The sequence below is a fragment of the Meles meles genome, chromosome 10 (genome assembly GCF_922984935.1).
Source record: "Meles meles chromosome 10, mMelMel3.1 paternal haplotype, whole genome shotgun sequence".
Lineage (NCBI taxonomy): Eukaryota > Metazoa > Chordata > Mammalia > Carnivora > Mustelidae > Meles > Meles meles.
In genome coordinates this window covers 20,742,512-20,769,216 of record NC_060075.1, presented here as the reverse complement: position 1 = coordinate 20,769,216, position 26,705 = coordinate 20,742,512, and the positions used below count along the sequence as shown (strand labels likewise).

The window sequence follows — 26,705 nt, the reverse complement described above, 5'->3', positions numbered from 1 at the left end:
AGTTACTACAAACAACGTATATTTATTGGGCATTCTATTTCTAAGAATTGTAATTATGCTAGAATACTTGTCATTAATATAATTACAACAATGATCGACCAGTGCTCTGTTCCAGACCAATAACCTCACCTGAATGCACTCTTTGTTCATGGGGGGGAAGAGGTAATTCAACATCGCTGGTGACAGTCAACAAAGCCAGTGTTGAAACGGGAAGACACAGGGATGAAAGCCTTCCTGGGGATACAAGCTGGCGCTGGGGCGATGCGGAACCACCTGGCAGTCTCCCTCTTGACTGACAAAAGGACACTCTCTGCGTCCCCACACTCAGATGTTGAAAGGCAATGGAAGCCTGGGGACTTCCAGAAGAATCTCTAGGCCTGACTCCCACTTTTTCCCCTATGGGGATGGGTCAGGGCCTGGATGTCCAGGGGAGCCTCCGGCCCTGAGGCCAAGCAGCAGTCACCCTGGTAGATGGGACAGTGAGACCACAGTCTGGACCTGAGCCCTCACCCTCCAAGACCGCTTCTTTGGCATAGACCGCTCCTTGGTGCCTTCCAGCTTCCTTCCACTTACAATTAAAGAACTTTAGAGATCATGGAGACCGAAGATTCCATTTCACCCAACTCTAAATACAGACTACAGATGTCTTATGCACTTTGGAAGCTCTCGCAATGCCCTGCGTATGGGAAAAGCTCAGGAACTGGGTAATACAGGATGAAATGTGACCCTTAGGGGAAGCTTTGACTACCAAACTCTTCCCCTGGCAGGAGGAGGGAACCCTTGTGTCCGGGGGCTTCTATAAAATCACCTTTCAAATGTCTGCTTTTCTTTGTTTATGCCTTATTCCTGCTACTCTCTCTTTCCAGAAACAAAAATATAGAGAACAAAATAACGACATAAAAAAATAGTCACCTTAATTCCATTAGCAGCCAGGGGCTTTCTTTTTAAGCTCTGAGCACAATGGCTTCCTTCCATGACCCCAAATGGCTGGACCAGTCAAGAGCCCACAAATATTTATTACTTCTTTCCCTTTTGGTGCATTCCCCAGGAAGATGCCGCCACCATGACCATCATAAAGTGGTCAGCTCTGGATTCTTCTCTATATTATACTCAAAATAGCCCCAGTATTGAGCTGGGAAGAAAGCAGCCTCCAAACATGGACCAGAAACACAGCCTTAGAGCTTCCCTTTCTTAGACTAAATAAACATCCAGGAACAAGAAGAGCAAAAGTGACTTCCATTCAGTGATGATGAGGGAGGCATGGCATTCCAAATTCCCTGGGAGCCTCTCGCTCTAATGGCCTGCCCGGCTCACCATAACACAGCTTGGGTGAAATGCACAGGGTCTAAGAGTGGCCGTGGTGGGTCAGCTCAGCATCACCTTCCATGGGCCACGTTCCTCCAGGCCTCCTTCCTGGGAGCCCAGACCTCAGACCCTTGGAGGGGTCTGGCAACCTTTATAGGTGGGGCGCTGTGCCTGGCTGGCAACATGGGCCCTCCAAGACATCGTCCTCCTACAGGGATCCCTGAAGTGCCCCGGGAAACATGGTGGGCTTTTGTTTTATTCTCTCCTAGCTCTTTTTTCCGCCTTTCTGAGCAGCAGATGCAAGCTGCTTTTATGTATTTAAAAGAAAGAAACTTGGGACAAGAGGAGCAAACAAGAAAGAAAAAGCAGAAATTTGAAAACCTCCTTCAAGGTAATTAAATGATTAGGGGCCTTTGAAATCCATCAGATGGCTCAATTGTTTCTGCTTTCATCTAGTTCATCCTTGGCCCTCTCCACATATGAAAACTGTGCCAGACACACCAGTCTGGAAAGCTGGAGGGAGGCTGAAAACCTCTTTGTTTCTGCCTCCAGCAAGTAACTTGCAGGTTCCCGAATGAGGTAAGATGTTTCTTCCCGGGCCCTCGGCCCCTGGTCCAGGGGGGAGGTGAAGCAGACCTTCCTCTCCTGACCACACGCCTCAAGATAAAGGCTCAGGGTTAAGGGGACTGGACAGCATTTTTTCAGGGTCTTCATGCCAGTTGTGTGCCTTTTGCTGTCAAACGTCTGTCCTACTAGCTTGAGATCCATTTCATCTTAAAGAGGAACAGGATCGACACACAATGAGCTTCACATTCCTTTTTAAAGCCAACATGTAATCTCTTTCCTCTTTCTCCCCATAAAGGGACCATCTAAGTCTGGTCTCTTTTGTCATTTGTGATCAAGATCAGCCATTTCTAGCCATAGACAGACCTTATCCTAGAGGGAGAGAACTTTACGTCTGGAGACTTCCACAGCCTCTTCTTCCTTCTCTTTGTTTCTCTCTTGTTTCTTTCTGCTTTCCTAATCATGTGCTGCCCTCAGTAGGACCATCTTTTCCCTGTGAGCACCTCACCACTCCTTGCCTTTACCTTGAAAATCAATTGCTCTGTCCACCCTCTCCCTGTAGACCTCCTGCTTAGCCACCAGAACCCAGGAAGGTGGGATATAGAGGTTGGGTTTTCTCATTGCCAGGCACAGCTCAGTCACTGTCCCTGTGGGCTGGCAGAGTCCCCGCAGCAGGTGTTGGTAGTGGGAAATACATCCCCTTTCCCTTTCAGCCTCAGACACAAGACAGCTTCCCTCCTGCCATTAAAGTTTTGGCCAAAGCAAGGGCTCCACGGAAGTAGAAGTCAGGGAGAAGGGGACAAGGGCACTGTGAAGGGCTTCTCTGTTCTCACCGTTCCCCTCCTGTCCCCCACACAGCTTTCATGCTTCCTGCACCAGGACCACACTCAGCTCTCATAGCTATGGGGTTTGCCACACAGTCATGGCACCTGAATGGGTATGGGAAGGGGCTGGAAGGTACACCCAAGGCTGGGGAAGGGAGTGAAGATGCTGGAAACTGTCTTGGTCCAGTGTTGATGGAGAGAGTGTGGGCCAGGCTGGCAGCTCTGCCCCCGCAGTCAGTGGGGTCTAACCAACATTGTGTGTGTGTATCTTTCTATTTTAAATAACCACTTTCTAAAGCAACCACTCTGTTTAGTCCTACTGGCCTAATGGATGGAGTCACACAAGCACCATAATGGCTGAGCAACAGCAGACTTTTCCAAAGTATTTTTAAACCCATTATCTTTGAGGTCCTGGCCCAGAAATTCACATCCTAAGAAAGGCAGCAACAGAGGCATAGAGTATTTCTATTATGATGATGAACAGTGTTTAAGGATAAGAATATGTGCAGCCGGGGGCTGGGGTGGTGGGGGTGGGGGGTGGGGGGGAGGCTCAGTCTGTTAAGCATCGGACTCTTGGTTTCAGCTCAGGTCATGACCTTAGGGTCATGAGATCCAGCCCCTTGTTGGGCTCTGTACTCAGCGGGGAGTCTGCTTGAGATTCTCTCTCTCCCTCCCCCATCTCTCCTCCCATGCACCCACTCCTTCTTTCTCTCTCTCTTTCAAAAAACAACAAAACAAAACAAAACAACAACAACCAAAGAAAGGATAAGAATTAAGATTAGGCAAGAATAACAACACAGCTTCTTAGCCATGAAGCCAACTCTAGTGATTCCCAAATGGGACCGTGCTATAGAACCGCCAACTACCAAGCCCAGCCTCAGAGTTTGTCATCCAGTTGGTCTGGGGTGGGGTGGTTAACTGAGTTTCCAACAAGTTCACAGACGGTGCTGATGCCACTGATCTGGGAACCACATGCGGAGAACCACCACTCTGGTTGATACGTTGACTATCCTTCCTTCCTTCCTTCCTTCCTTCCTTCCTTCCTTCCTTCCTTCCTTTCTTTCTTATTTCTCTCACCCTGTTACTCCATTTGTCCAGTTTGATCTCAGATATGCTCTGAGAGACAGCCAAGGAGTCTATACATAGTCTTGCTGTGTACTTGTAATTATTTCTATTACACACACACACCGGCCCATCTCTCTGGAGTTGTTCTAGAACTCACCTGGCATGTGGAGGGTCTTCATGACTAGAGTGACCTAAGAATGTATCTTTGCCTATAGCTGATCCTCCAGGACTGACCCAGAGCCGACTGGCCCCAGCGCAGGTCCCTTAAGAGTCAGGGTTGGGGCGGAAGCAAGTCCTGTAGTATTTACCTTTGTTTTCTCTTCTTAAGGGCAGGTCTGCCTCTTGTGCCCCATGCTCACGGCAAGAAGCACTCATCTGCTAGGTGCCTGGACCTACCTCAGGCAGCTTCACTCGGCCTTCCTGGAAGGAGCAAGTCTTGGGGTCATGGGTACAGACGTGCCGGTATTTGCACCAGTGGCATCGGTATGGGCTCTCAACGCAGGACAGGCACCTGTGCACAGAGGAGGAAGGGGCACAAATTACAGAGCCTTGGTGAACCCAAAGCAGAGGGACTAAGACACCTGGGTCTAGCTAAATATTTTTTAAACCACCTTCCAACACTCAGGAAGAGCAGATCTGATACAAATCTGTCCCTTTCAGCTTCAAGTTCTCAGGATGCCCAGATTCTGTGGCCTTCTCCCCCTCACTCAGGTAGGTGAAAATGTTGATCCCCAATGGCCTCATCTACCACACTCCATCTCCATAGGATGGTGCCTTCTTGTGTTGAACTAGAGGACAATGAGGTCTGGAGTAGAGGGGCCCACACATTTAGTGCTGAGAAAGAAATCGAGGTTGAATTCCAATTGACGCATGGATCTCACTGTCAAGGACCCACGTGGACCTGCCCCAGCAGAGGAAGGTTCCAGGCTGCTCTGCCAGTGCAGTGAGTCCCTGCATAGCCAGCAATCCTGCTTCTACACTCCACCCTCAAGAAACAAAGGTAACATGATAAGAGCTTCTTCAGCTTAAAACCCAGCACGGGTTCCGTCTTCCAGAGGGTAAAACCCAAATGCCTTGCCCTGAAGGCTGAGCCACTTTATGATGTCCAGGCCCACTGTCTCCACATGTGTTTGCTGCTTTAGCCAGGAACAGGCTGTGCTCTCCCCACGCTGTCTTTCTCCCTGGGGTGCCACTTCCCCTTCCCTCACCTGCCCATCTCTTCTTCCTTCTTTGACCAATTGAGAGTTGGGCCATTAGCCTGTTAACCACTCTGTTTATGTCTCTGGGACCGTCCTGGTCTTGCTGTATCATATTTTACTTACTCACTGCCCAGTTAATCCACTAGTCCACACGGCCATGACTTCTGGAAGCACAGCTTGGGTCTCTGAGTCCTACTCACTGTTGACCCTTCTTGTCTAATGACACTTCTTACATCTGGTAGATGCTTAAAATTATTTTCTGGACTGCCTGGAAACCTCACACATGATTTTATCTGTCTACTCTGCTTTCCTAGAGGGGCAAAAGGGGAGCAAGGGAAGAGGCCACCAAGTGGTAAAGCCACAGGCAGCTCCGTGGCAAGAAGCAGGAAGAGAATTCTGGCATTGAAGAAAATTGTTTTTGGCCGGAAGGCCTGACTACCTCTTCCTTGGAGCCCCAGAGATAGCCAAGTGCTGGACTCACACCTGCCATAACCAGACAGGTGGACTAATGTTCCACCAGACTAGAGCCCAGAAGTGTCTTTGGTTATGTTAACCAGCTTGTTCTAGGGAGAGGAAAACAGAATAGCGTTTAAAACAAGCAGGGCTTTATGAGATCAGGTCCTGTGGTTTTCCAGTGATGTTCCATGGAACCCTGGGGTTTCCATGAATTTGCTGAAGACAAGGAGATAGATGCGTGGGGTTCAAGGACAGCGCGGTCCCAGGCCTTCCCAACCCTCAACCAGAGTAGCTCCTCCTTCCATCTGTTTTGTATATCGGGCTTCCACACCTAGTTTTGGTTGGAGAAAGGTTTCTCTGGCTCGTACCTTCTCAGTTTGGTCCAACTCCATCATTTAATTAATTAATTTATTTATTTTAAGATTTTATTTATTTATTTGACAGACAGAGATCACAAGTAGGCAGAGAGGCAGGCAGAGAGAGAGAGAGGGAAGCAGGCTCCCTGCTGAGCAGAGAGCCCGATACGGGACTCGATCCCAGGACCCCGAGATCATGACCTGAGCTGAAGGCAGTGGCTTAACCCACTGAGCCACCCAGGTGCCCCCAACTCCATCATTTTAGAGAGGAGATAATCATATAATAACAGCAAAAACGTAAATCGTGCCCAGTGGCTCTAAATGCTGTGCTTGTGGTGGCTCTTCTAGTCCTCACAGCTGTCTTGTGCACCAAGCTGGGCTGATGAGCACAGGCAGCAACCAGGGGCAGTGACCAGCCAATTGCGGCTATGCCCAGAAGGGCCCCAGCCATGTCAGTGGTGAAATATTTGGGTGACATTCTTGGAAGGAGGACTACAATTTCCCCCATGGACAGAGGACACTGGGACCTGAGTGGTTAAGTTTCCAGCTGGTCTGACTCCAGAGTCCAAGACTCTCGTCCCCATGCCTTCCCTTGAGTAGTGGACGCTTCAGACAGGGCCCGGGCTGCAGCTGGAGTCCACCAGCGTGTGCCTTTGGGCCCCACTCTGATCGTCCGTAGTCCGAGTACTGAGCTAGCCCACAGGGGACTGTGGAGGGCTGATCCTTCGGTGCTTGGCCCGGACACCCGTGGGGGCTCCTCTCCCTCCTTAGACCCCTCTTGTCACCCAGGGTGCTGGCTCCTCTGTTCTTCAGGTGAGGGGTACCATCTTCCTCTGCAGATGGGGGGAACCACATTGGATTAGACAGATTGATGCCAGTAGAGATGTGTGGGCTATGGATTCGGAGGTCTTACACCAGTGGTTCTTACTCTGCTCATTCCTGCCTCTCCCCCTTAACCCTGTGGGTACCAGAGAAGGGGCCTTTCTCGCCCCCTTCTCCCTACAGGGCCTCTTGATGGCCACTCCTTGCCAAAAGTGCTGGCACCTTCCATCTCTGGATCAACCTTGACCCCCGGGAACAGGGAGCTAGCTGAGTGAGGTTGGGGGCCACTTACGAATTGTGGACGCTGCAATTGTAGAAGACAAAGCTGGTACTGGCAAAGGTCATGCCCGTCTCCTTCGACTTGAGCTGTAGCTGGACGACATGGTGGTCTCCTGTGGGGTGGAGTCAACCACAAGTTCAACAGGAGGCCAAGACTCTGTGTGAGGGCCCCCCTGAGAGTGATGCATGCTGGGAAGGGGGAGCCTGCCACCCCAGGGGTGCTCTCAGCCCTGGCAGGACTCTGATTCAGCTGGGTCCAGTCCCAGGGCAGCCCTGAGAGCATCTGCAGAGGGCGCTTCTGGTCCATTCCTCTGTGTACGTTGTGTTGCCGGCACCCACCCCTCCTATGGTCAGCAGCTTCTCTCCTGTCTGCCCACTGTGACAGGCTCCTATGCAGGGTGTCCAGGCCAGACTCCCAGAATCACACACACACACACACACACACACACACACACACACACTGATTAGCTACCAAGAAGAATGCTTGGCTCTTTGAAACACTGCTGCAGGCCCCGCACAAGGTTTTGCATAAATGTGCACGTGGTGTGTGCCTAAGGTCATTCCTTATCTCAGTAAGGAGACATCCTGGGTTGACATCCCTACCTCTGGGCAGGGGCGCAGGGCTCCATCCCATCGGCCGTCCCCGCAGTCCTCAGCTGGCACCAGGGAGGAGCTGGAGCCCATGTTTAATTCACAGCCCTGACCCCAGGCCCCCACTTCCAGGTTTGTTCTGTGCCTTCCCCGAGAGTCTCATTAATCAATCAGCTCGGAACAAATGTGACAAGCCCAAATGGGAGCGCCAACATGGAATCAATCTGCCCAGGCTGGGCCTGTCCCTCACTAGTGTTGGGCCTCTTTCCACCCCTGTTCCTCCCAGTGCAGCTGGCTGTGAACTTGCAGCTCTGGGAAGGCACGGCAGGGTGGGGATGGCAGGCAGTGGCCCAAGATCAGAGATCCAGCCGTGTAGGCAGGGTAAGGAGCCAGATGGGCCGTGGCACCCCCACCCCTGCTCCTGACCAGCTTCCCCTCCCCCATGGCCCCTCCATGCCCACCCCCTCAGGCTCCAGGACCGTCTCTGAACCCAGCCGGGACATTCTGATGCTGTCCTGGCCTTGCCCTCTCTCCACTCTCTTTGCAGCTTCTCCTCACCTAGGATGACACTGCCTCCAGGAAGCTCACCTGGTTTCAAGAGCCCTTTGTAAGAGCAGTGAAAAGACACTTCATCCCCTCCCTCTGTATCATACCCACCAATGCACCCCTCTACTGACTCTCCCTTGCCTGTGGGCTCCCTCAATGCCCTCATGCCTGTCCCGAGTTCTCATCAGGGTGGGGGGAAGGACATGCCACCCAGCTTTGCCTCCGGGGACCACTCACCGTTCTCTGTGATTATCCGGGGTACCTCCTTGGCTGCTGGGGAGTAGCACTGGATCTGATTGCCCACCACCAGCCCATCCGTCTCTGACAGGTCCTCAAAGGTGCAGTTGACTCCAGCTGACAGCTCCGGGACATTGTATGTCTCTAGGACCAGCTGTGAACAGCGGGGCAAGGGGAGAGAGAGGAAGAGAGTGACATGGGGAAAGGGAGGACGTGGAGAAAAGGAAGAAAGAGGGAGAGGAAGAGAGATCAGAGAGAAAGACAGAGGGAAAACAGGAGGTGATATTAACATAGAGAAGAGAGCCAATTGCTCCCAAGACATAGAGACAAGGCGGTGGGGTGCAAAGGGACAGACACAGGAAACTTCATTACATATGAATGGATTTGGCCCCAGGAAACAGGAGTGCTTAGGGAATGAGTCTGTAGACAGAAAGGCTGGCAGGACTGAGGTCTTGTGGTTAAGCTCCTTTTGATTGTCCCTAGTTTTGGAAAAATGGCAAACCAACCACCAAGCATCCAATGCATGGACATGGGAACCATCTTGCCCCTCTCCCCCTCTGCATATGTTCTTCCCATCTTACAGACAAAGACGTCCTTCCCAACACCCTCCATCTCTTGGTCACCCTTTCGATCCTGCTTGGTATCACACTTTTCCCTGTCTTTCTACCCATGGTGCAGAAAGCCTTTGCCCCTTTTCCTGTGCCTGTTCCCCTCTTCCATCTCCAGGGATGCATCCTGTAACACTGCTCTCGAGCAGCAAGGCTGGTCAAGTGGGGCCCAGCTCTCCCAAGGGCCTTGGTGGGCTTCAGTGGGGAGAGGGTTCTGCAGCGTCCCTGGACTCAGATCCCCCTGCCCTTACCAGGACATTGTACTGGGAAACAGAGATGTTGCTGGGATGGACGGTCAGCCGGACGCACTGCTTCATCTCAGAGGCAAACCTGCGGGGCTCACGGGACCGCTCACAGCGCTCCTTCCGGGTGCACCTGGGAGGGACAGAGCGACGCATGACTCAGGAGATGCCCACTTCCTCCAGCAAGGGGCTGAAATGGAGGTCAGGCCCTGTCAGCAGCTCCCAGGACATGTCCAAACTCATTGTGTCCAGGACTGACCTTTCTGCCTCCTTCCTCCAGCCTGGTCCTCCCCGACCATGGCTGAATTTAAAAAAGAGGGCAAGTCTAATCCCTTGTTGCCAAATGCAGAGACACGAGGGTCATCCCAAAGACCCCTCCAGTACTCCTCTTTCCCATAAAGAGTAGCAGAGTCACTGTTCTACCTCCCCACTCATCCTCAGCCCTCCTCCCCAATTAGGCAAACTGAGAACTGCTCTCGCAATATATATATAATATACTCTTGCAGATTTCCTCACCTTGTGCCACCCTCCAGACCAACCCTCCCTGCCCATTTCCCTTGTCCAACTTCCACCTACCCTTCCAGACATGGGTCAACCATTATGCACCTGCAATCTCTCCCCTCCACCAGCCTAGGCAAAGTGAAGGACATCTGGGGGTTTCTTATCATCTAGAACTTCTCTGACTATATGATACTTATGGGTAGCCCTCTCCTACCAGGTGTGAGCTCCAAAGAAGAGACCTGACTGACTTATTTTGAGATCCCTTGTATACCTCCTGTCCAGCAGACAGAAGACCAATGTGGGTTGAGGGGGAGGAAGGGAAGGACGGATCAAAGGAGCAGAGTGGACGCTTAGCAGCTGCGTTGTTCAAAGTATACTGTGTCACGTGTGGATGCCATCCAGGGCGACCTGGGAACTCATAGGCCTAAGTGATGCAGCTTACATGCACGTGAGAATCACAGCCCTTCACTCAAATGTGCACAGCGTGCATGGGGAAGGTGCTTAAGCTCTCTGCCCCGGGGTTGGGCCATCCCTGACTTCCAGTGGGAGTTCCTTGCACACACCTATCTGAGCTTTAGCGAGTAGCATTTTAATCCAAGTCGGATAAACCATGGGCATATGGACCTTTGCTGAGCTGCTGTGATTTGGAAACTGCAGACCCCTGATTCTGCTGTGGGGACAAGGGAAGCAGGGTCCTCAGAGAGACAGGCGGGGGTACGCTGGGGCAGCAGGGAGATCATTCCTGAGTGGCTGATCTGCTTTGGTTAAAGAGAACAGAGTTCAGAGGAAGGAGGGTGTCGGGGCCTGGAAGGGACAGGAATGAGCACCAGGCAAGGAATTAAGTACAAACCAGAATGGCCAGGATGTCCTGTGGAGCCCGCATGGGGAGTGGATACTGGGGAGGGAGCATCCGCCTTGAGAAGCAGACAGGTGAAGCGTGGGGCTGGAGAGAAGGGAAGAGAGGCTCCAGAACATCCCAAGCCGCTCTTGCGGTGTCTGGGCACAGGGGAACACCACAGGGGAAGAAGACACCTTTGGCTTCAGTGGGAGGGACAGCCTAATGGTGGAGAGTCAGGGGAGAATTCAGCAAATGATGAAGTCACCGAAAGTGACTAAATGCAGAAGAGGAGACCCAGGGACAGAAAGGATGGCCACAGAGTAAACTGAATGTGTGACGAGAAACTAGAAAACAATTCTGAGTAATACACTCACGGCTGCTGGCCACGGAGCGCTTTGTAGGCACCACGGTTTAAGAGGCTTATGGTTCGTGTCAACGTCTCTCAACAATGTCGCGAGGCAAGTACCATTGAAATACCCATTTTATAGACCAGGAAACTGAAGAAAGGGTGGGCAAGTCACTTGCCCAAGGTCACCAGCTAACCACACAGAATCAGTATTTGAACACAGATGAACCCTGGAGCTTCTGCCCGTGATTGCTGTGCTATACCTCCCCAAAGCTTCGAGACCGAGAAGCGAGGGTCAGACCACCTTGCCAAAGACTAAACCCATCTCCCCACCATCTTGATATTCTCTTCATGTGGCAGGAGGTGATTTCAAAATTTCCCTTCAAGCTTTGTCTCCAGGCTAATCGCTATTTTTGCCTGCCACGAGGATGCACTCTGAATATCATTGCAACTTGTGACTTCTCTAAGATCCTTCTAGGAATCCTGAGAGCGAAGGGTCAGACATGAATGTGGTCACCTCCCAGGCACTCCCTGACTGCTCTAGCAGACCATGGCAACGAGGCATCTGCCTAAAAGTCCTGGAAGTTAATTTACCAGGCTAGCTCCTCTGTGAGGACTTCATTACCTCCAGCCATTAAGCTAATGTTATGGACTTTTCCAGGGTGTCTGCACTGACATCGCTATTAATAGTGTTATTACTCCCATTAACGGTAGACACGGAGAGCTGGTACAGGCTTAAATTATTCACTGACTCCCCAACTTTGAAGTTCTGATTTCCAAGAGCAATCAGAAGGTCTGAAAAATGTCTTTGATTAAATTACAAAGAGAGGAAAAATGAACCTGTATCCAGGCCAAACTTCACCTGCCAAATAGAAATCCAGATGAAGAAGAGAGGACCCCAGCTCTCTTGCAGGGGTCCAAAGGCACTTGGCTGGGGTGATCTCAAGATGAGGTCTACCTGCATGGTTTGCTGCTTCCAAGGTTCATGTGGTTGCATCTTTCCATGGCTTCCCAAATTTGAGAGCCCCTGAACCATATACTCATCATCCCTCTCCCCCAGGTTTGGGTCTTACCAAGAAAGCCACCTGTAGCTTACAATCTGAAACATCCCATCTAACTGTGTAATTTTTGGCAAATTACTTAACCTCTTGATGCCTCCATTTTCTCTTCTACAAAATGGGGACAAAATAGCATCTACCACATAGGATTATTATGGAGAACGAAATGAGGTTATATAAGTAAAGTATTTAGAACAGGGCATAGCTCACAGGCAATAAGCCTTCAATAAACGTCCAGCAGTATTACGATCCCATCCCTGCTCTGCCTTCCCCATGCATGCCTTCCCGAGCTGCAGCGGACACAGAAGCGAGCGTTTTCAGACTGGCCCACGGGGCAAACCAGAAACAGAAAGACAGAGATGGTTCCAGCAGTTTTCATCCTAATGAGGGATGGGGGACCCCAGAGGCCAGGAGGGAGGAAAAAGGGAAAGAGTGGTCTGGTTTGCTTGGAGCTCTGCTTTCTTACCAGCTGTCAAAGGGTATTGACTACTCAGCTCTCTTCGTGGAAAGTCAAGTTTAAGGTCAGTGTCAGGGATGTTTTGACATTCCTACTATCCCTCAGGGCCCATGAGGGTGGAGGCTGCAAATGTCCTAACGCACAGACCACTGACCTTAGATGTGATGGGATAATGGAGGGGGAAGGACACATCCCTTCTGAGTCCTTACCGGGTCTGTCAGGGTAATGGCCCCTACTCTTCCAGGACTCTGATTTCTCATTAGCCCAGGCAAGAGCTGGCAAGTGTGCAAAGGATTCATGCATGACTTTGTTGGAGGGGGGGTGATGGGGGGGCGGGGGTGATGGCTTAGATGTTTCCTTCAGTGGGTCTCCAGATGCTTCTTGTAGCATTTCCTTTTATTCGACTGTGGGAAGACCCTGGAGCTGGAGGAAGGTCCTGCTTCACCCATCTGCCAAGCAGGTTCGACAATACACTCTAGGTGACCTGGGATCTACAGACAGTCACCCATGCCACCATCCTCGCCACCCCTCCCCCAACACAGACCTGCAGGGGGCAGCAGGGAGCAGCCGATAGCTCAGGCAGGCTCCCAGAACTGGAGGGTGGCCCTGCTCCCCTCCTCCTACAGCCCTTCCTCACCCCGCTTTCTCTGCAGTTGGACCCTCCAGCCCCGGTCCAGAGGTGCCGAAAGGCCGTGGGGACAGAGGCCTGGCCCCTGGAGGGGTTATTATTCAAGCCAGTGGTTCCAATGAGATTATCCTCTCTAATGAAGCGGCCACCTCCGCCCTCCCCTAAGCCTGAACTTTTGCTGCTGGAGAATTCCCAGCCAAGTGGAAAATTGGAAAAGAGAGGAACGGAGGCAGGAAGGGGGTGAGGGAGGGGGAAGAAGTGGTGATTAAGCTCTTTAGAAATTAATTCCTAGGGACAGTGATAGAAATATGAAGGTCCAGGGCCACCGGCTGGGCGAGCAAATCTCAATTTGGAATTGGGGCTGCGAGTGCGGCCTGGGTGAGCCTCCAGGCCGCGGGTGGGTGGGTGAGGGCTGGCCCATCCCCTGGCCCTCCAGCAGGGGCCACCAGCTTGGATATAAGAGTGTCTCCCGACTTCTGCCCACAGCTGATCCCCAGCCATCCTTAACGTCTCATGTTGGTCATGGTCTGGGCTGAAGGGCACCGTTGTGGGGAGCTGTGTTTGACATTTGAGGAGATTGAAAAAATGAGGTGGAGGGAGGGTTTCCCAAATGATCTTTACAGAAGGGCTAAGAGGAATGCTCACTCCAACACCTCTTTGGTCACGGTATCCACATCTGGGAACCCTAGCGAGGGGAGAAACTGGGTTTGCCAGTACCGTTGGCCTTGTCCTCGTCAGGAAAGCCTGTGGAAATGGGCAGGCACATCTGTGCGGCTTGGAGGAAGGCGAGCTAGATGGGGAAAGGGACCCTTCCAGGCAGGGGAGTGTGCAAGAGGTTTCTGCAGGAAGGGCATGGACCAGGCCAGCCCTGCTGTGTCGAAATTCTAGGGTCCATGGCCTTGACATAAGTCTTTAGGCTGTTTCTGGATAAACCATGACTACACTACAATTTCCCTTGTCACCAGCCGCTGAACCGGCAACTGGACTCACAACCCTTTGCCATCTCTAAAGCTCCAAAGCCAACCTGAGCAGAGGCTGTGGGGTTCCCTGCCTCCCGGACCCCACACCCTGGTGCAGGAGGAGGGTACAGGACTTCACGGAACCAGCAGGTGTAGGAGTCCAGATGATGCCTAAGGACCTTCGTGGGCTTACATGCAACCGTGTGGTCCTGGCCCAGCAGTATGTCTGCAGGGAGAGCTGAACTCCGCCCTGGGTGCCAGGCCCGAGGCTCACCTTGCCTTCCTTTCGCCCCCACAAGCCTCGAACAAATGATATATTGAACACAAACCTCAGGTGGGCATAAAAGGGACCCAGGGAGGTTCCCTGTTTCTGAGGAGAGAATTGCACCTAGCAGGTGCCCAACAGAAAGGGGAAGTGGGGACTGTCTCTCGCTTCTCTTCGTCAGTAGGGAGTATGGTTTGGACCTATTTATTTCTTTTAAGGGTGAGGATAGGTTAGGAAAGAGGAGGTGGAGAGAAGAGCAGGATTGCAGGGAGGGGGAGGGACAGAGGCCAGGAGGTGGAGGGAGAGAGAGAAAGAGAGGAGGAGGAAGCAGAGGCAAGTGGTAGGAGGCTAGTCTATTCTCTCCTTGATCCAGTCAGTAACAAGGAGGATGCTGGCTGTTACTAGAAACACGCTCACGGGTTACTTGTGTTGATCCGAGCCAGCCTGCAGGCTATACGTTATCCTACAGCCTGGACCTTTCATGTCTGTTAATGTCTCCAGGTCAGCAGGCTTGGTGCAGGGCGGCGCGGCCAGGAAGAGTGTGGTGCGTGCTGGTGTATGGTGTGTCCGTCTGCACTTGAACCTCAGAGGCAGCTCAGCCCCTAAGGCTGTCCGCAGGGAGCCAAGTCAGGAGACTGGGAGGGATGTCCAGACTTCATATGCACCACAGGACTTTCCTAATTCCTACGAGATGATGGCATCGTCGACTTCACATCCTTTGGTCATGAACGCATGTGTTATACACATGGATGTGGGGAGGAGGGGGAGGCAGGAGTGAGGAGAGGGAAAGCGAGCTTCCTTAACCCCTGCTGTGCATCAGCTGAGCCACAGATGGAAAAACTCGCCTGTACCCGTAACCCATCTGGGATTCTTCCCTCTGGACTGGGGGCTGGTAACTTGCTGGCAGAGGGTCAGGGAAGACCAGAGCGTGCACCGCAGAGTCTGCTGGGCAGACGGGATTCTAACGGTTCCTCGGGAGTGTGTGGGCCTTCTACACACAGCCCTCGGAGAGATCATTGCCTTTGCAGGTTGGTATTAAGTAATCCTTTGACACAGCTTCAAAATAAAATGAAACCAGGCTCTGGGATATGCTGAGGAGCAGCAAGGAAGGACTTGCACTTTTAGGGTCGGCTTGTACTTCATTCAGGGGACACTCAGCCATGGCTACGGGGCAGACTTTGAGGCTTCCCAGGGGCCGGTGCCGACCCAGGCTGCTGAACACTGCCTCCGCTGTGTGGCTGGTTGGAGCTGTCCAAGGCAGGGAGACTTAGTTCCAGCTGCCTAGCCACAGCCCCCCAGTCCTGGGTCAGGTGGGGACAGGAAGGGACAGGGGCCATGGTGGAGGCCCTGGGGTCAGACCCACAGCCTCTGCTCCCACAGTCACTGTAATCAGGGTGACCTCCAGGTCACCACGAGGGCATTTCACGCATGTCCTTTGCTTTCCTCTCCAGGGTGGCTGCAAGGTGACTCTGTCATTGTTCCTCTCAGTGGAGGAAACTGAGCCCAGGCTGGCTCTGTCCCTAGGCAGGTTCTTAGCTGTAACCCCTCCCTTCCGCTCAGGATAGAAGTACTTTTCCTCACCCTCCCTTTCCCTCTCTCCATCTTGGCAGAAGCCACACATAAGAGAAAAGGAGTGGATATCGCACAGTAACCCGGGCCCAGCACCCCACGGTGGGCATTCTTCCAACAGAAGAAATCTGCAAGGAGGGGGGGTCACCACGGGACAAGGGAGAGACTTCATAAAAGCTGGTCTTATCTTCCCCCTGTTGATGTCTTGGGTTACATGAGCCTCCCAGGAGTGACGCTGATGAACGTTCTTCAGAAAGGTAACGTCTGGGCCAATCGATGTGGCTGGGTCCACCGTGGGATCCCATTACCTGCTGAGACCGAGACTGGCTTCTTGGCCTGGGCCTGGGGGAGGGGGTGGGCCGGGGAGATGGAGAGGGGCCTGGGGACGTGCCAAGCCTGGTGGTTGGGGGCAATGTTCCAGGCCCAGGACAGGCAAAGTTGGGCTGGGCCAGAGGCTTTCCTTAACCTTTCTCCAAGTCAGAACAGGTAGGCTCAGGCCCAAGGTGAATGCCCTGGAAAGATGGGCTCAAGATTCAGGGACAAATAAAAACCCAGCTTGTTGAAACCACTGTTGCCATCGGAAACCAGCAAGCCTCGGGCTGGGTCAGGCACCGCATGAGAGGACAAAGGGGCGATGCTCTGTGCTACTGGGTTGGCAGGCCCGTGCTCTGCGACCACAAAAGGGAGGTTTCAATTACACAAGCATTTCTTAAGCTTGTTCGGTCTGCATCCCACCTGTGCCCTCGCTGGTAGAAAGGACCCTTTCAGCCACCTGAGCCACCTGTTAGTACGGGCCCTGCCCTTGAACTATGCACTTGCTCTCTCCTTCTCTGTCCTTCTTCTCTGTCTCCTCCTGTTTCTCTCTCTCTCTCTCTTTCACACACACACACACACACACACACACACAGCTTCTGCTGTCCTCTTCCCACAAGGTTTCCACCCTCCTACTCCCTACAGCCATAGGGAAAACTGGCAAAAGTGGCAGGAAAAGGACACTTGACACTCAAAGGAACCCTCTTCCTGAGGCTCTTTGTCCTGGTTTTCCTGAGAGTCAGGCTCGCTGGGCCTCGCAGCACTTGGTACTGGGGCTCGCCCAAGATGGGCACCTGCCAAATGAGCTGATTCTGGTACAGTCTGCAACCCCTGCCTCCTCCCTGGATTAGGGTCTGTGTTCCCAAGAAGCTTCAGGGCAAAGGCCGTCTCACACAGTCCCTTGTTTCCCCTGAGCCTGGCCCTGCGCCTGGCACTGAGGATGTACAGAGAAGCAGTACGGGGGCACAGCACTCCCACAGGCAATAAGTCCCCCAGCAGTTTTCACCAGGCTGCCTTCTCAGCAAACAGAAGCGCCCCAGGGGAGTGTCTGCAGGCTCCCTCCAGCCCCCATCCACCTTCTGCACTGACTCTGCCTGCCCCAGCCTTTTCCAGCCACGTCCTCCTGCGTCCCTCCCAACCGTGACAGTCCAGGGCATCTATTTAGAATGCAAGGAAGAAAACAAAAGAAAATTAAAGAAAAGAAAGTGAAATAAAATAAAGTAAAATAAAATGGAGAGTGTATCAGAAAAAGCAGTGTCTAGCTTTGACCTGAACTTAAGTGATTAAGGAAGAATGTCCCACTGGAAAGAATGGGAAGTAGCATGAGAGAACTTTCTGGATGAAGGATATTTTGTGTGTGTGTGTGTGTGTGTGTGTGTGTGTGTGTGTGTGTGTGTACATATAAATATTTTGTTGTTGTTGTTAAGATTTTATTTATTTATTTTGGAGAGAAAATACGTGTGAGCTGGGGGAGGGGCAGAGGCATAGGGAGAGGGAGAACCAGACCTCCTGCTGAGCGTGGAGCCCGATGTGAGAAGATGTAGCGCTTGATCTCATGACCCTGAGATCCTGACCTGAGCCGAAATCAAGAGTCAGATGCTTAGCCAACAGAGCCCCCCGGGCACCCTTGACATTTTGTCTATCTTGGTGGGAGTGTAGATTACCTGGGTCTTTGCATTTGTCAAAACTGTTCAAAGTGTACACTTAAGCTCCGCTTATCTCACTCTATGTTAAACATCCTATTCCCACGAACAGCGTGTTAGAAGACCCCGGACCCTTCTGGTTTTCATTCAGCCATGTGGGCCAGCGCTCCTCCTCAGCGACTAGCCGACTAGCGCTGGGAGGGGGTGTCGGGGTGAGCAGGCCGTCCTGACGCAGGGGTGCTCGGGAGCTCTGTCCTCCCAGAGAAGTTGAGATTTACCAGACAAGCCTGCACAGATCCCCGCACCAAGAGGCTCAAGCTTTCGAGGACACCCTTTTAACCGGTGCTGGGCCTCGAACGTTTACAACGTCCTTTATCACTTGATTTTATCTGCTTGCCACCAGCACGAGAAGGATCTTGTTTCCTCCTTATAAACGAGGATTCTAAGTTTCCGATGTACAGAGCGGAATGTGGATTCCACATTGGCGAAGTCACCTCTCTTGTTACCCTCTGTTGAAAATCCCCACATGGATACTTACGGCACTTTTGCGTCATTCCTGGGCATGAGCAGCGGGATGGAGAAAACTGTGTCTTGCTATTTCTACCGCCCATTCCTATCAGAGGCTGAACGAGGGGATAATCCTTGGCTTTCTTGTTTCAGTTCACGTATAAACAAATGTCCTTTTCATGTGGTTGGTTTGTTTTTTGGTTTTTGGTTTTTTTTTTTTTGCATTTTCGTGTATTTTGTCAGTGACTTTGCTCTTTGAAAAGGCCCCCAAGCGTTGTGTTGAGGTGCTGTCTACTGCCTTTAAGCCCGAGAAGAACATGATGTGCCTCATGGAGAAGATACAGGTGCAAGAGGGACTTTGTTCAGGTGTGAGTCCTGTTGCTGTGGCCGCGGCATTTTGGGCACGGGAGAGCCACCGACAGTAGCAGCAGCTTCATGCTGAGCAGCAAAAACCAAGCCCTCATACAGCCTTTGCTTTCTGAGGACATGTGTCCACCGAGCACTGTGCCAACACGACACGTACAACTACGATATGCAAACTTCACTATCAGACCGGATGCCAGGTTATCGGAGACGAGGGCAATCGGGTTGGAGCAGCCGTGGCTCAGAGGCAGGCAGTTTGAGGCTGGGATGCCCACGGCAAGGGGAGGATGGAACTGAAGTCGAGCCATCTGGACAATCCACGGGGGTCGACTGAAGTCATTAGAGGCAGGGCACCCGCACGCGGGAGCTCTCGGTCCTTCCCGGACCATGTGGCCATTCCTGCCCCATCTCCGCTTTCCATCTCATGACCCTCCACAGTTCAGGACATGCTTTCACCAATGCCATCTCATTTCATTCTCCAGCGACTCGGTGAGGGGCACAAGACAGGCATCGCCATCTCCCAAACACAGATGAGCCCGGCTGCCCCAGCTTGCTGCCCAGCTGGGGACTGTGGAATTGGGACTTGGTGGCAGATGCCCAAAGTTCATGTCCATGGCTGTTTTCCTCAGGCCATGCTGATTGCAGCGCTGCTGGCTTCCCAGTGAAGGCTGATGGGTTCCTTCATGAATTGCCCAGACTTCTCTTGCGCCCCCGACCACCCCAGTTTTCTGTCATTGGACGGGAGGCAGGCATTATGTTGCCAAAGGAGAAATTGAGACCACACAGGAAGTAATTTCTGGTCCTTCCTCTTCTTCCTCTTTAATTTGCCTCTAGGATGGGATGTGAGGGTACCCACAACCCCTCTGCTTCCTTCTCAGAGCCTAAGGGTCCCTCCTCCTCCCAGGATTTAGTGCTATGTGGGTCAGCATCACCAGACAGGACCAAAGCGGACATGGAGACCTGCCTTTGGGTGCCACAGACAGAGTGTCTGAGGGTCCAGCTTTACCGATTGCCCTTGAAGGATGCTAAGGTGTGAGTGCCCCACACCTGGAACTGCGGAACCGCTCTCAGCTAAGGAGAAATCCAGGTGGCCTAGGTCCCCAAGGAAGCAGTGGGTCTGGAGCATGGTCCTTTCCCGAGAGACCTCATTGTGGGGCAAAAAGGAAACGACTTCCCTTCTGCCTTGCAAAGTATCACATAGGCAACCTGTACTGATCGGGGCCAATCCGATCTCGGAATGCAGTCTCTCCCATTCTGTCCTGCTGGCCACTCGTGGGCTCTACTGCTTCCTGGTTCTATACATGCCCTTGTGCCCACCCTCTACCCCTACTTCCCAGTCATCTCTCAGTTATCCAGGTCAATGGGTCTCAAGTTTTCCCACCATAACATGCCTAAGGGAGTTCAAGGAGCTCAAGGACTCATTATGTGTGAACTTGTCCCCAGGGATGGGCAGGTGACTGTGCCCTTGGAGAGAATGTGCTAGAATTTAAGAGGACATTTCTCACTTTCAGAAGCATTCTGTGCATGGGGGCAAGATCCTGCTCCCTCTTTCTTAGAGCCGAAAATGCCTGGAAAATGTCCTTGGTCACATACAGTCAGGTTCTCAGCAGGGAGACTAAAGTCCATCTCCTTAGTGTGTAACACTGTGTCCAGTTGGTAGCAGGTCAGTTTCAGGTGCTGACTAGAAGCCAGGGTTCCAGCAACAACAGTTTAACTGGACACAAATTCCCTCTCTGTGGGGGACCCAACTATTGTTGGCTTCTGTAGTCAGCAACACCAAGGGTCTTCTGATCTCCAGACCCCCAAAGGAGGGCTTTCAGCTCTCCCATGTCTGGGTTGGTTGTCTGTACCCTGCATCCCAGCCCTCAATCACATCTCAGGCCACATCTGGCTCCACTGTATACTGTTGCCTTCTTCCCTCTTCTGGAGAATACCATGGAACGGGCACCAAGAAGCACACAGAGAGTGCCCAGCACTTGGGACAGGGGTTCATTGGTCTGGTGAGCCCAGGCCCATTGTCCTCTGACAGCCAGATGGGTGTACTGACAAAGAGAGATGGTCCTTGGGTGCTACACACTCGAAATGTCCACCTCAAATGCCAGAAGGTTCTGGGTAGATATGGAAGAGTATCTTCTGTTGTCAAATCACTAAGCAGAGAGGGGCGCCTGGGTGGCTCAGTGGTTTAAGCCGCTGCCTTTGGCTCAGGTCATGATCTCAGGGTCCTGGGATCGAGTCCCGCATCGGGCTCTCTGCTCGGCAGGGAGTCTGCTTCCCTCTCACTCTCTCTGCCTGCCTCTCTGCCTACTTGTGATCTCTCTCTGTCAAATAAATAAATAAAATCTTTAAAAAATAAAAAATCTTAAAAAAAATCACTAAGCAGAGAGTCCATATCTCACACATGATTTTGCGGCCCACGTGAGCCTTGAGAAAAAGGTGCAGGGCCTTTTTCCTTGGGATTTAGTCCTGGAACATCAGTCTGCAGCCAAGTCATCATCGGAAATGTCCAGGAACTCTCCCTCCGGCCCTCCAGTGTGCAATTACCCACATGATTCCATATCCTGACTCGTCATCGTTCCCAGACTGACATGTCCGTATATTTCTTATGGGAATCTGACAATTTAAAGTGAAGTCGGAACAAAGAAGGGGGTAGGATTTGCAAAGGGTACAGAAAAAGGAAGAGCAAGAAAAGGCAGGGAGAGAACAGAGATCAAAGGGAAGGAGAGTGGTGACAGAGAAGGCGAGGAGGGGGAGGAGAACGACGGGGCAAGTGGGAGGCAGGAGGAAGCTGCCCAGTGGTACTCACGTGTTGTGGAGCACACACCAGCCGCAGTGGGGGTCGCCAGAGCCCAGGCACTCGCTACAACTCCGATACTGACCGCAGGACTCCACAGGGACTCTGGTGAGCTAGGATAGGAGGACAAGAGAAGGGTGATTGGGATTTTGCAGAATATCCAGTAGTTCACTGGGGAGAGATGTTATTCTATTGGATAAATCACCCGAATCAATGTAGGAACGTGGAGAGGCCCAGGGTGCCGGAACAGAAAGGGGCCTTGAGTGATCATATTTGAGCAGGTAGCCACAAAAACATCCAAGGGAGATGAACACTTGTTACTTTCTTAGAAGTCTCTGCCAATAACCTCCTTAGAGTTCATATTAAATTGTTATAGAAGATACTTATATTGTGTACATTTAAACTTTCCCACCATCAAAACTCCAAAATACTCTACAAACATCCAATCCATCACTTACTTCTTATCAATGTAATAAACCCAAATGTTAATTCTTTTTCTTGTTTCTCCTTCCTTCCTTCCTTTCTCCCTCCTTCCCTCTATCCTTCCTTCCTTATTTGCTATAAGGTGTTCTGTCTTCTTCTCAGTTTCCCTTCTTTATGTTTGTTTTTTTTTTTTTAACATCTGTGTAGTCCCAGAGACCATGTAAGAAAGTGGAGTCCAAGACCCTTCTCTTTCTCATTCCCCGTGCCTTTGAACTCACTTTGTAGCTGTTAAGCTGTCCACACTTTTTCTCCTGCTGTTGGCCAACTGCCTTTAAAAGTTTTTCACTCTGGGGTTTTCATAGAAGAGCTGTTGCTACGTCTCCCCCTACCCATACCCTTTTCATGACTAGAGGCTTCCTCTCCAACCCAAAGCTTTATACTCACCCTCGCCAGCCACTTGTTAATGTAAAATGTTCCACGTGACACTTTTGCTCAGCCCAAATGCTTCCGTCTCCCGCAGGCTCCAAAAAACCTTGTGCATGTCTTTGTTCTCCAACGTAGCTTTGCCTGGATGATATCTTTTCACAGGACTTCTCAGGGCCCCATACATAAAAGGTACTTGATCACGATACCCAGCATCACACAGCATTTTAATTTTCTTTCAATAGCCTTGGTCTTTATTCTCTATGTTGCCAATTGCTTCTTTACAAAAAAAGTTTTTTGTTTTGTTTTGTTTTTTTAATCATCCTCTTCTGTTTGGGGCACCATTGTATCTCTGCAGAAGGCTTCTTACCCCATCTTTCAGCTTGCGCTGAGAGAATCTGACGTGGCCGTCCTTTTCAGTTTTTCGCCATCAGACAACAGGCACGGAGACGTGCAAACCACGCAGACCGGACCGCGCCTCTGTGCCTCGTGAGCCAAGGTGCAGGCTGGGTCCCCCTGCTGCTGCGTGGGGCGTCTGCCTCCGTAGAATTCTGTACACTTGGCAGGGGCTACTTGTAACTCGTGCACAGGCAAACTGGCACCAGGGTCTGCTCAATTAGTCTGGAAACCGTCTTTTGGAATTAATTAATAATTAATTCCCAGCCTCATATGATCTCGCTTCCCTTTCTCCCTTCCCTTTCTCCTTCCCTTTACGTATCTTTTTTGTCTTGTTTTGTTTCCTCGAGCACATGCGGAGCCTTCCTAATGACCACCTTGCAATTCCACTTCTTCCCGGTTACCTGCTGGCCTCCAGCTCCCCTTCTTATTGTTTTGCCCTTGGCCTTTGTGACCCTCTCTCCACGTTCTTGGATGTCTTTTTGCACGTGTGGGATTTCATCTTTCCTGTTCTCACTGCTCGTGTAATCTGCAAGGACCAGGCCTCAGCTCTGCCCATATGCGACTTTCCCATTTTTGCAATTAATTCTGACAATCAGTTTTGCACAAATTACCCTGCTGACTTTACACACAGCCAGGAACTTACCCTATTCCTAAGGCCGCTTTCATTTCTGTTCCTACCCTGTAAGTGGGCACAGACATGCTGGTCCTGTAAGCATATAAATAGTGATTCCCAGACCCAAGTGCCTGGACTCCCAGGAATTCAGGAGTGGTAATAAGGTCCACAAGCTATTTTCAATAGTTCCAAAAGCCTAATGGAAATTGGATTGTTGCTGTTTTCTTTTTCGTATGTATGTCACAAATTAAAAATAGGAAATATATCATTACTTAATAAATGCAGTTTGTTTAGCGGGCAACAATCTTTGAAAACATGATGCCTAGAGGGGAAAGAGTAATAAAAGGGACCCCCGGTGGTGGAAGTGGTAACACGAGAACATAATAATGTTTTCATATGTTACAGCTGCTTGTCTAGCACTCCATATTTTGCATGGGCTTAAGGAGAAAATCATGGCTTGTTCAATCAAAAGCATTTTCTTGGTCTAAACTTAATTAATATCCTCCCCAGTTTCTCCCATTGACATGTTCTATAATCTGTCTTGGACGCATGTGCCATGGGGCTCCGGGGTGTGCCAGCTGCTTGGCGAACTTGATGTTCTCAAAAGGCTTTGCATTCAGATTTCTAAAAATACCTTGCAACTGGTATTAAGTAGCGCCAACACCTAGAATTGTAAAACCCTCCCTCTCCCACCCTTAAATGAGCATGATTTTAGTTCTGTTGGAAAGAGGGTGGGAGCCCACACAGCTGGGTTCCAATCCTGGCTCTGCCCATTTACCAGCAATGAGGTCCCGAGTCTCATTTTCCCTGGACTCTAAATAGGGACACAGAATCCCCCCACTGCTCCCGGTTCACGGGGTTTCCCAGAGCACGGATGACCCGGCAGGCGTGAAGTTCCTCTGTAAACGCACGAGCACATGGCGGGTGACGGTTATTATTGTCATCTTTGTCATTAAGCCCCCATTCTTCATCTCGCGGCCCCATTTCCTCTCTACCACATCACAGGAACCTGCTCCGACAGGCTTCCCCAGCCCCAGGAGCTCTGCTGGGAGTATCACAGGCCGGAAGAATTTTTCTTTGGCACCTTGATCATGCTGTTTCCTCCTTGAACTGGGATGTCTGCCCCTAAACCAGTCATTGCTTCATCTCTGGGATGAAACTCTGGGGTAGCCCTGCTTCCTGGACTTATTTAACGCTGTCACCAGCCACTCTAACAGACCCGTCTTTTCCTCTGCTTTTCATCTAGCCGGATCCCTGTGGGATCGGGCAGAAGTCCTTCCTTGGCAGTTATTAGGAGACCTAGCTTTCTCTCAACCTTTTCTTCTAGGATCTTTCTATCTATACACTCAATTATTTATTTATTTTTTTTTTTGGTTATTACTCTTCTGAGCTTGATCTAGGTTTTTTTTTTCCCCATTCTTTTTAAAGTGTGGTTGCTCAAAGTGAGGTGCTCACGGGACTCTGAGAGACGGAGTAAAACAGTTCCCATTACCTGAGAGGTAGGTGCCGCTCCCCTCGCCTCTCCAGGACTCTCCCAAAGAAGGTTTCCCGGGAGACCTTCAAAGTCCCATTTTCAGGCAGTATTTCCTAGAATGGCCACCCCCCCCCCGCCCCCCCGCCCTGGGACTGACTCTACATCTCCCGGTCTATACCCTTGCATCGCCTCCCTCCCCATCCCGTGGGTGATTCTGGAAAGCATCAGGGATTCTTCGGACACTTTGAATCCCTTCTGAAAACCAGCCTGACTCCATCACTTATCTTGGTGCCATTCTATACCCTAATGGCCCAGGGAACCTTCCACACCTCGCTCAGGAAGCCGCACGAGGGCCCAGGCAGCTCAGGAGCCACCTTGGGGGCAATGGGATTCTCTCTCTCCAAACCCCCAGACTCTCCATCCACACCTTCCACCACACAAAGCCGCCTCTCCCCTCCCCCATTACCAGCTCCTCCCCTGACCCTGGAACACAAACCACTCCAGATGCAGAGCCACACGATTAATTAAAACCACCCCACGCTGATTAAAGTCTTCAGCTACGGTGCCAGGCATGCTAATTAACTGAGTGAGGGAATTCAGAGCACGGGAAGAGGTGAGAAAAGGAAGTCATGGAGGGGGGCTTCTGCTTGGAGAACAAATCAGATGGCCATGTGTGAGCTCAGCCATCCTCGTGATGGATGGTCTCAGACACCACCAAAGATTGAAGTTGGTCCCCTGGCCACCGGACTCCAGGAGACATGTTGACTGATGTGTCTGCAACAACTCTCTCCCTGTTTCTAGGGAGAGAAGACCCCCACCTCGCAGAAACTCACTGTGTGTTTATGCTGTGCCGGGGGGAACTGGGGCTCCCTGGGTAGAGGGGTTCGGACATGGCTCGCACAGGGTCATCTGGGCGCATTCCACTGGATTTGTTCAAGGTCGTGCTGGGCAGTGTGGTTGTTCCTCCAAAACAGAATTACTGTCTGATCTAGTCACTCCCCTCTTGGGGACTCACCCCCAAAAACTGAAGGCAGTGACCTGAACAGATATTTGTAGACCAATGTTCATAGCAACGTTATTCACTATTGCCCACAGGTGGAAAGTGACCCAAAGCAACCCAAACCTGAAGCAGACGGACAGATGATTGGATACACGGGATGTGGTATAGACCCACAGTCTATACCAGCCATCCTGGATGATGAATTCACTCATCCTGGATGAATACAGTCACCCTTCTCCTCCCATCCCCCATCCGCGGTTTCCCTTCCTGGGGTTCCAGTTACCTGCGACCGACCACAGCCCGGAAGCAGATGATCCCTCTTTCCTGACATATGACTGGAAGGTCGATGTCAGCCTAACGCCAAGTCCCAGGGCCTACATCACTCACCTCACCGCCTCTCATCTTGTGGGCATTTTCTCATCTCACATCATCACAAGAAAGGTGAGGACAGTACAATGAGATACGTGGAGCAAGAGACTGACCACATTCACATAACTTTTATTACAAGTCTATTATTATAATTGCCCTATTTTATTACTAGTTATGGTTATTAATCTGTTACTGGGCCTAACTTATAAAGTTTATCATAGCTTTGTATGTATAGGTAGGAGAAAACAGAGTATATTCGGGCACCTGGGTGGCTCAGTGGGTTAAAGCCTCTGCCTTTGGCTCAGGTCATGATCCCAGGGTCCTGGGATCGAGCCCTGCATCGGGATCTCTGCTCAGCGGGGAGTTCTGCTTCCTCCTCTCTCTGCCTGCCTCTCTGCCTACTTGTGATCTCTGTTTGTCAAATAAATAAATAAAATCTTAAAAAAAAAAACACAGTATATCTAGGGTTTGGTATTAACCATGGTCTCGAGTAGCCACTGAGGGGGCCTGGAACATATCCCCTCTGGATAAGGAGGGACGACTGTAATATTCAGCCTTTCAAAAAAAAGGGAATTCTGACACAGGCAACAACATGGATGGACCTTGGAAACGTTATGTTAAGCGACATGAACGAGACACAAAAAGACAAATGTTTCTGGTATTAGACTAATAA

At 51.2% G+C, this 26,705-nt stretch overlaps 1 protein-coding gene across 1 annotated transcript in view; it reads right to left on the bottom strand.

The window, feature by feature from the left end:
- PLXNA4 (plexin A4) overlaps positions 1–26,705 on the bottom strand; it is a 424,337-nt gene that overhangs the window by 86,375 nt on the left and 311,257 nt on the right. The window contains exons 5-9 of the mRNA XM_046020616.1: positions 21,344–21,444; positions 9,104–9,227; positions 8,245–8,398; positions 6,884–6,983; positions 4,155–4,269 (exon numbers count right to left, since the gene is read on the bottom strand). Coding sequence (XP_045876572.1) covers positions 4,155–4,269; positions 6,884–6,983; positions 8,245–8,398; positions 9,104–9,227; positions 21,344–21,444 — 594 coding nt within the window. The remainder of the gene's footprint in view (positions 1–4,154; positions 4,270–6,883; positions 6,984–8,244; positions 8,399–9,103; positions 9,228–21,343; positions 21,445–26,705) is intronic.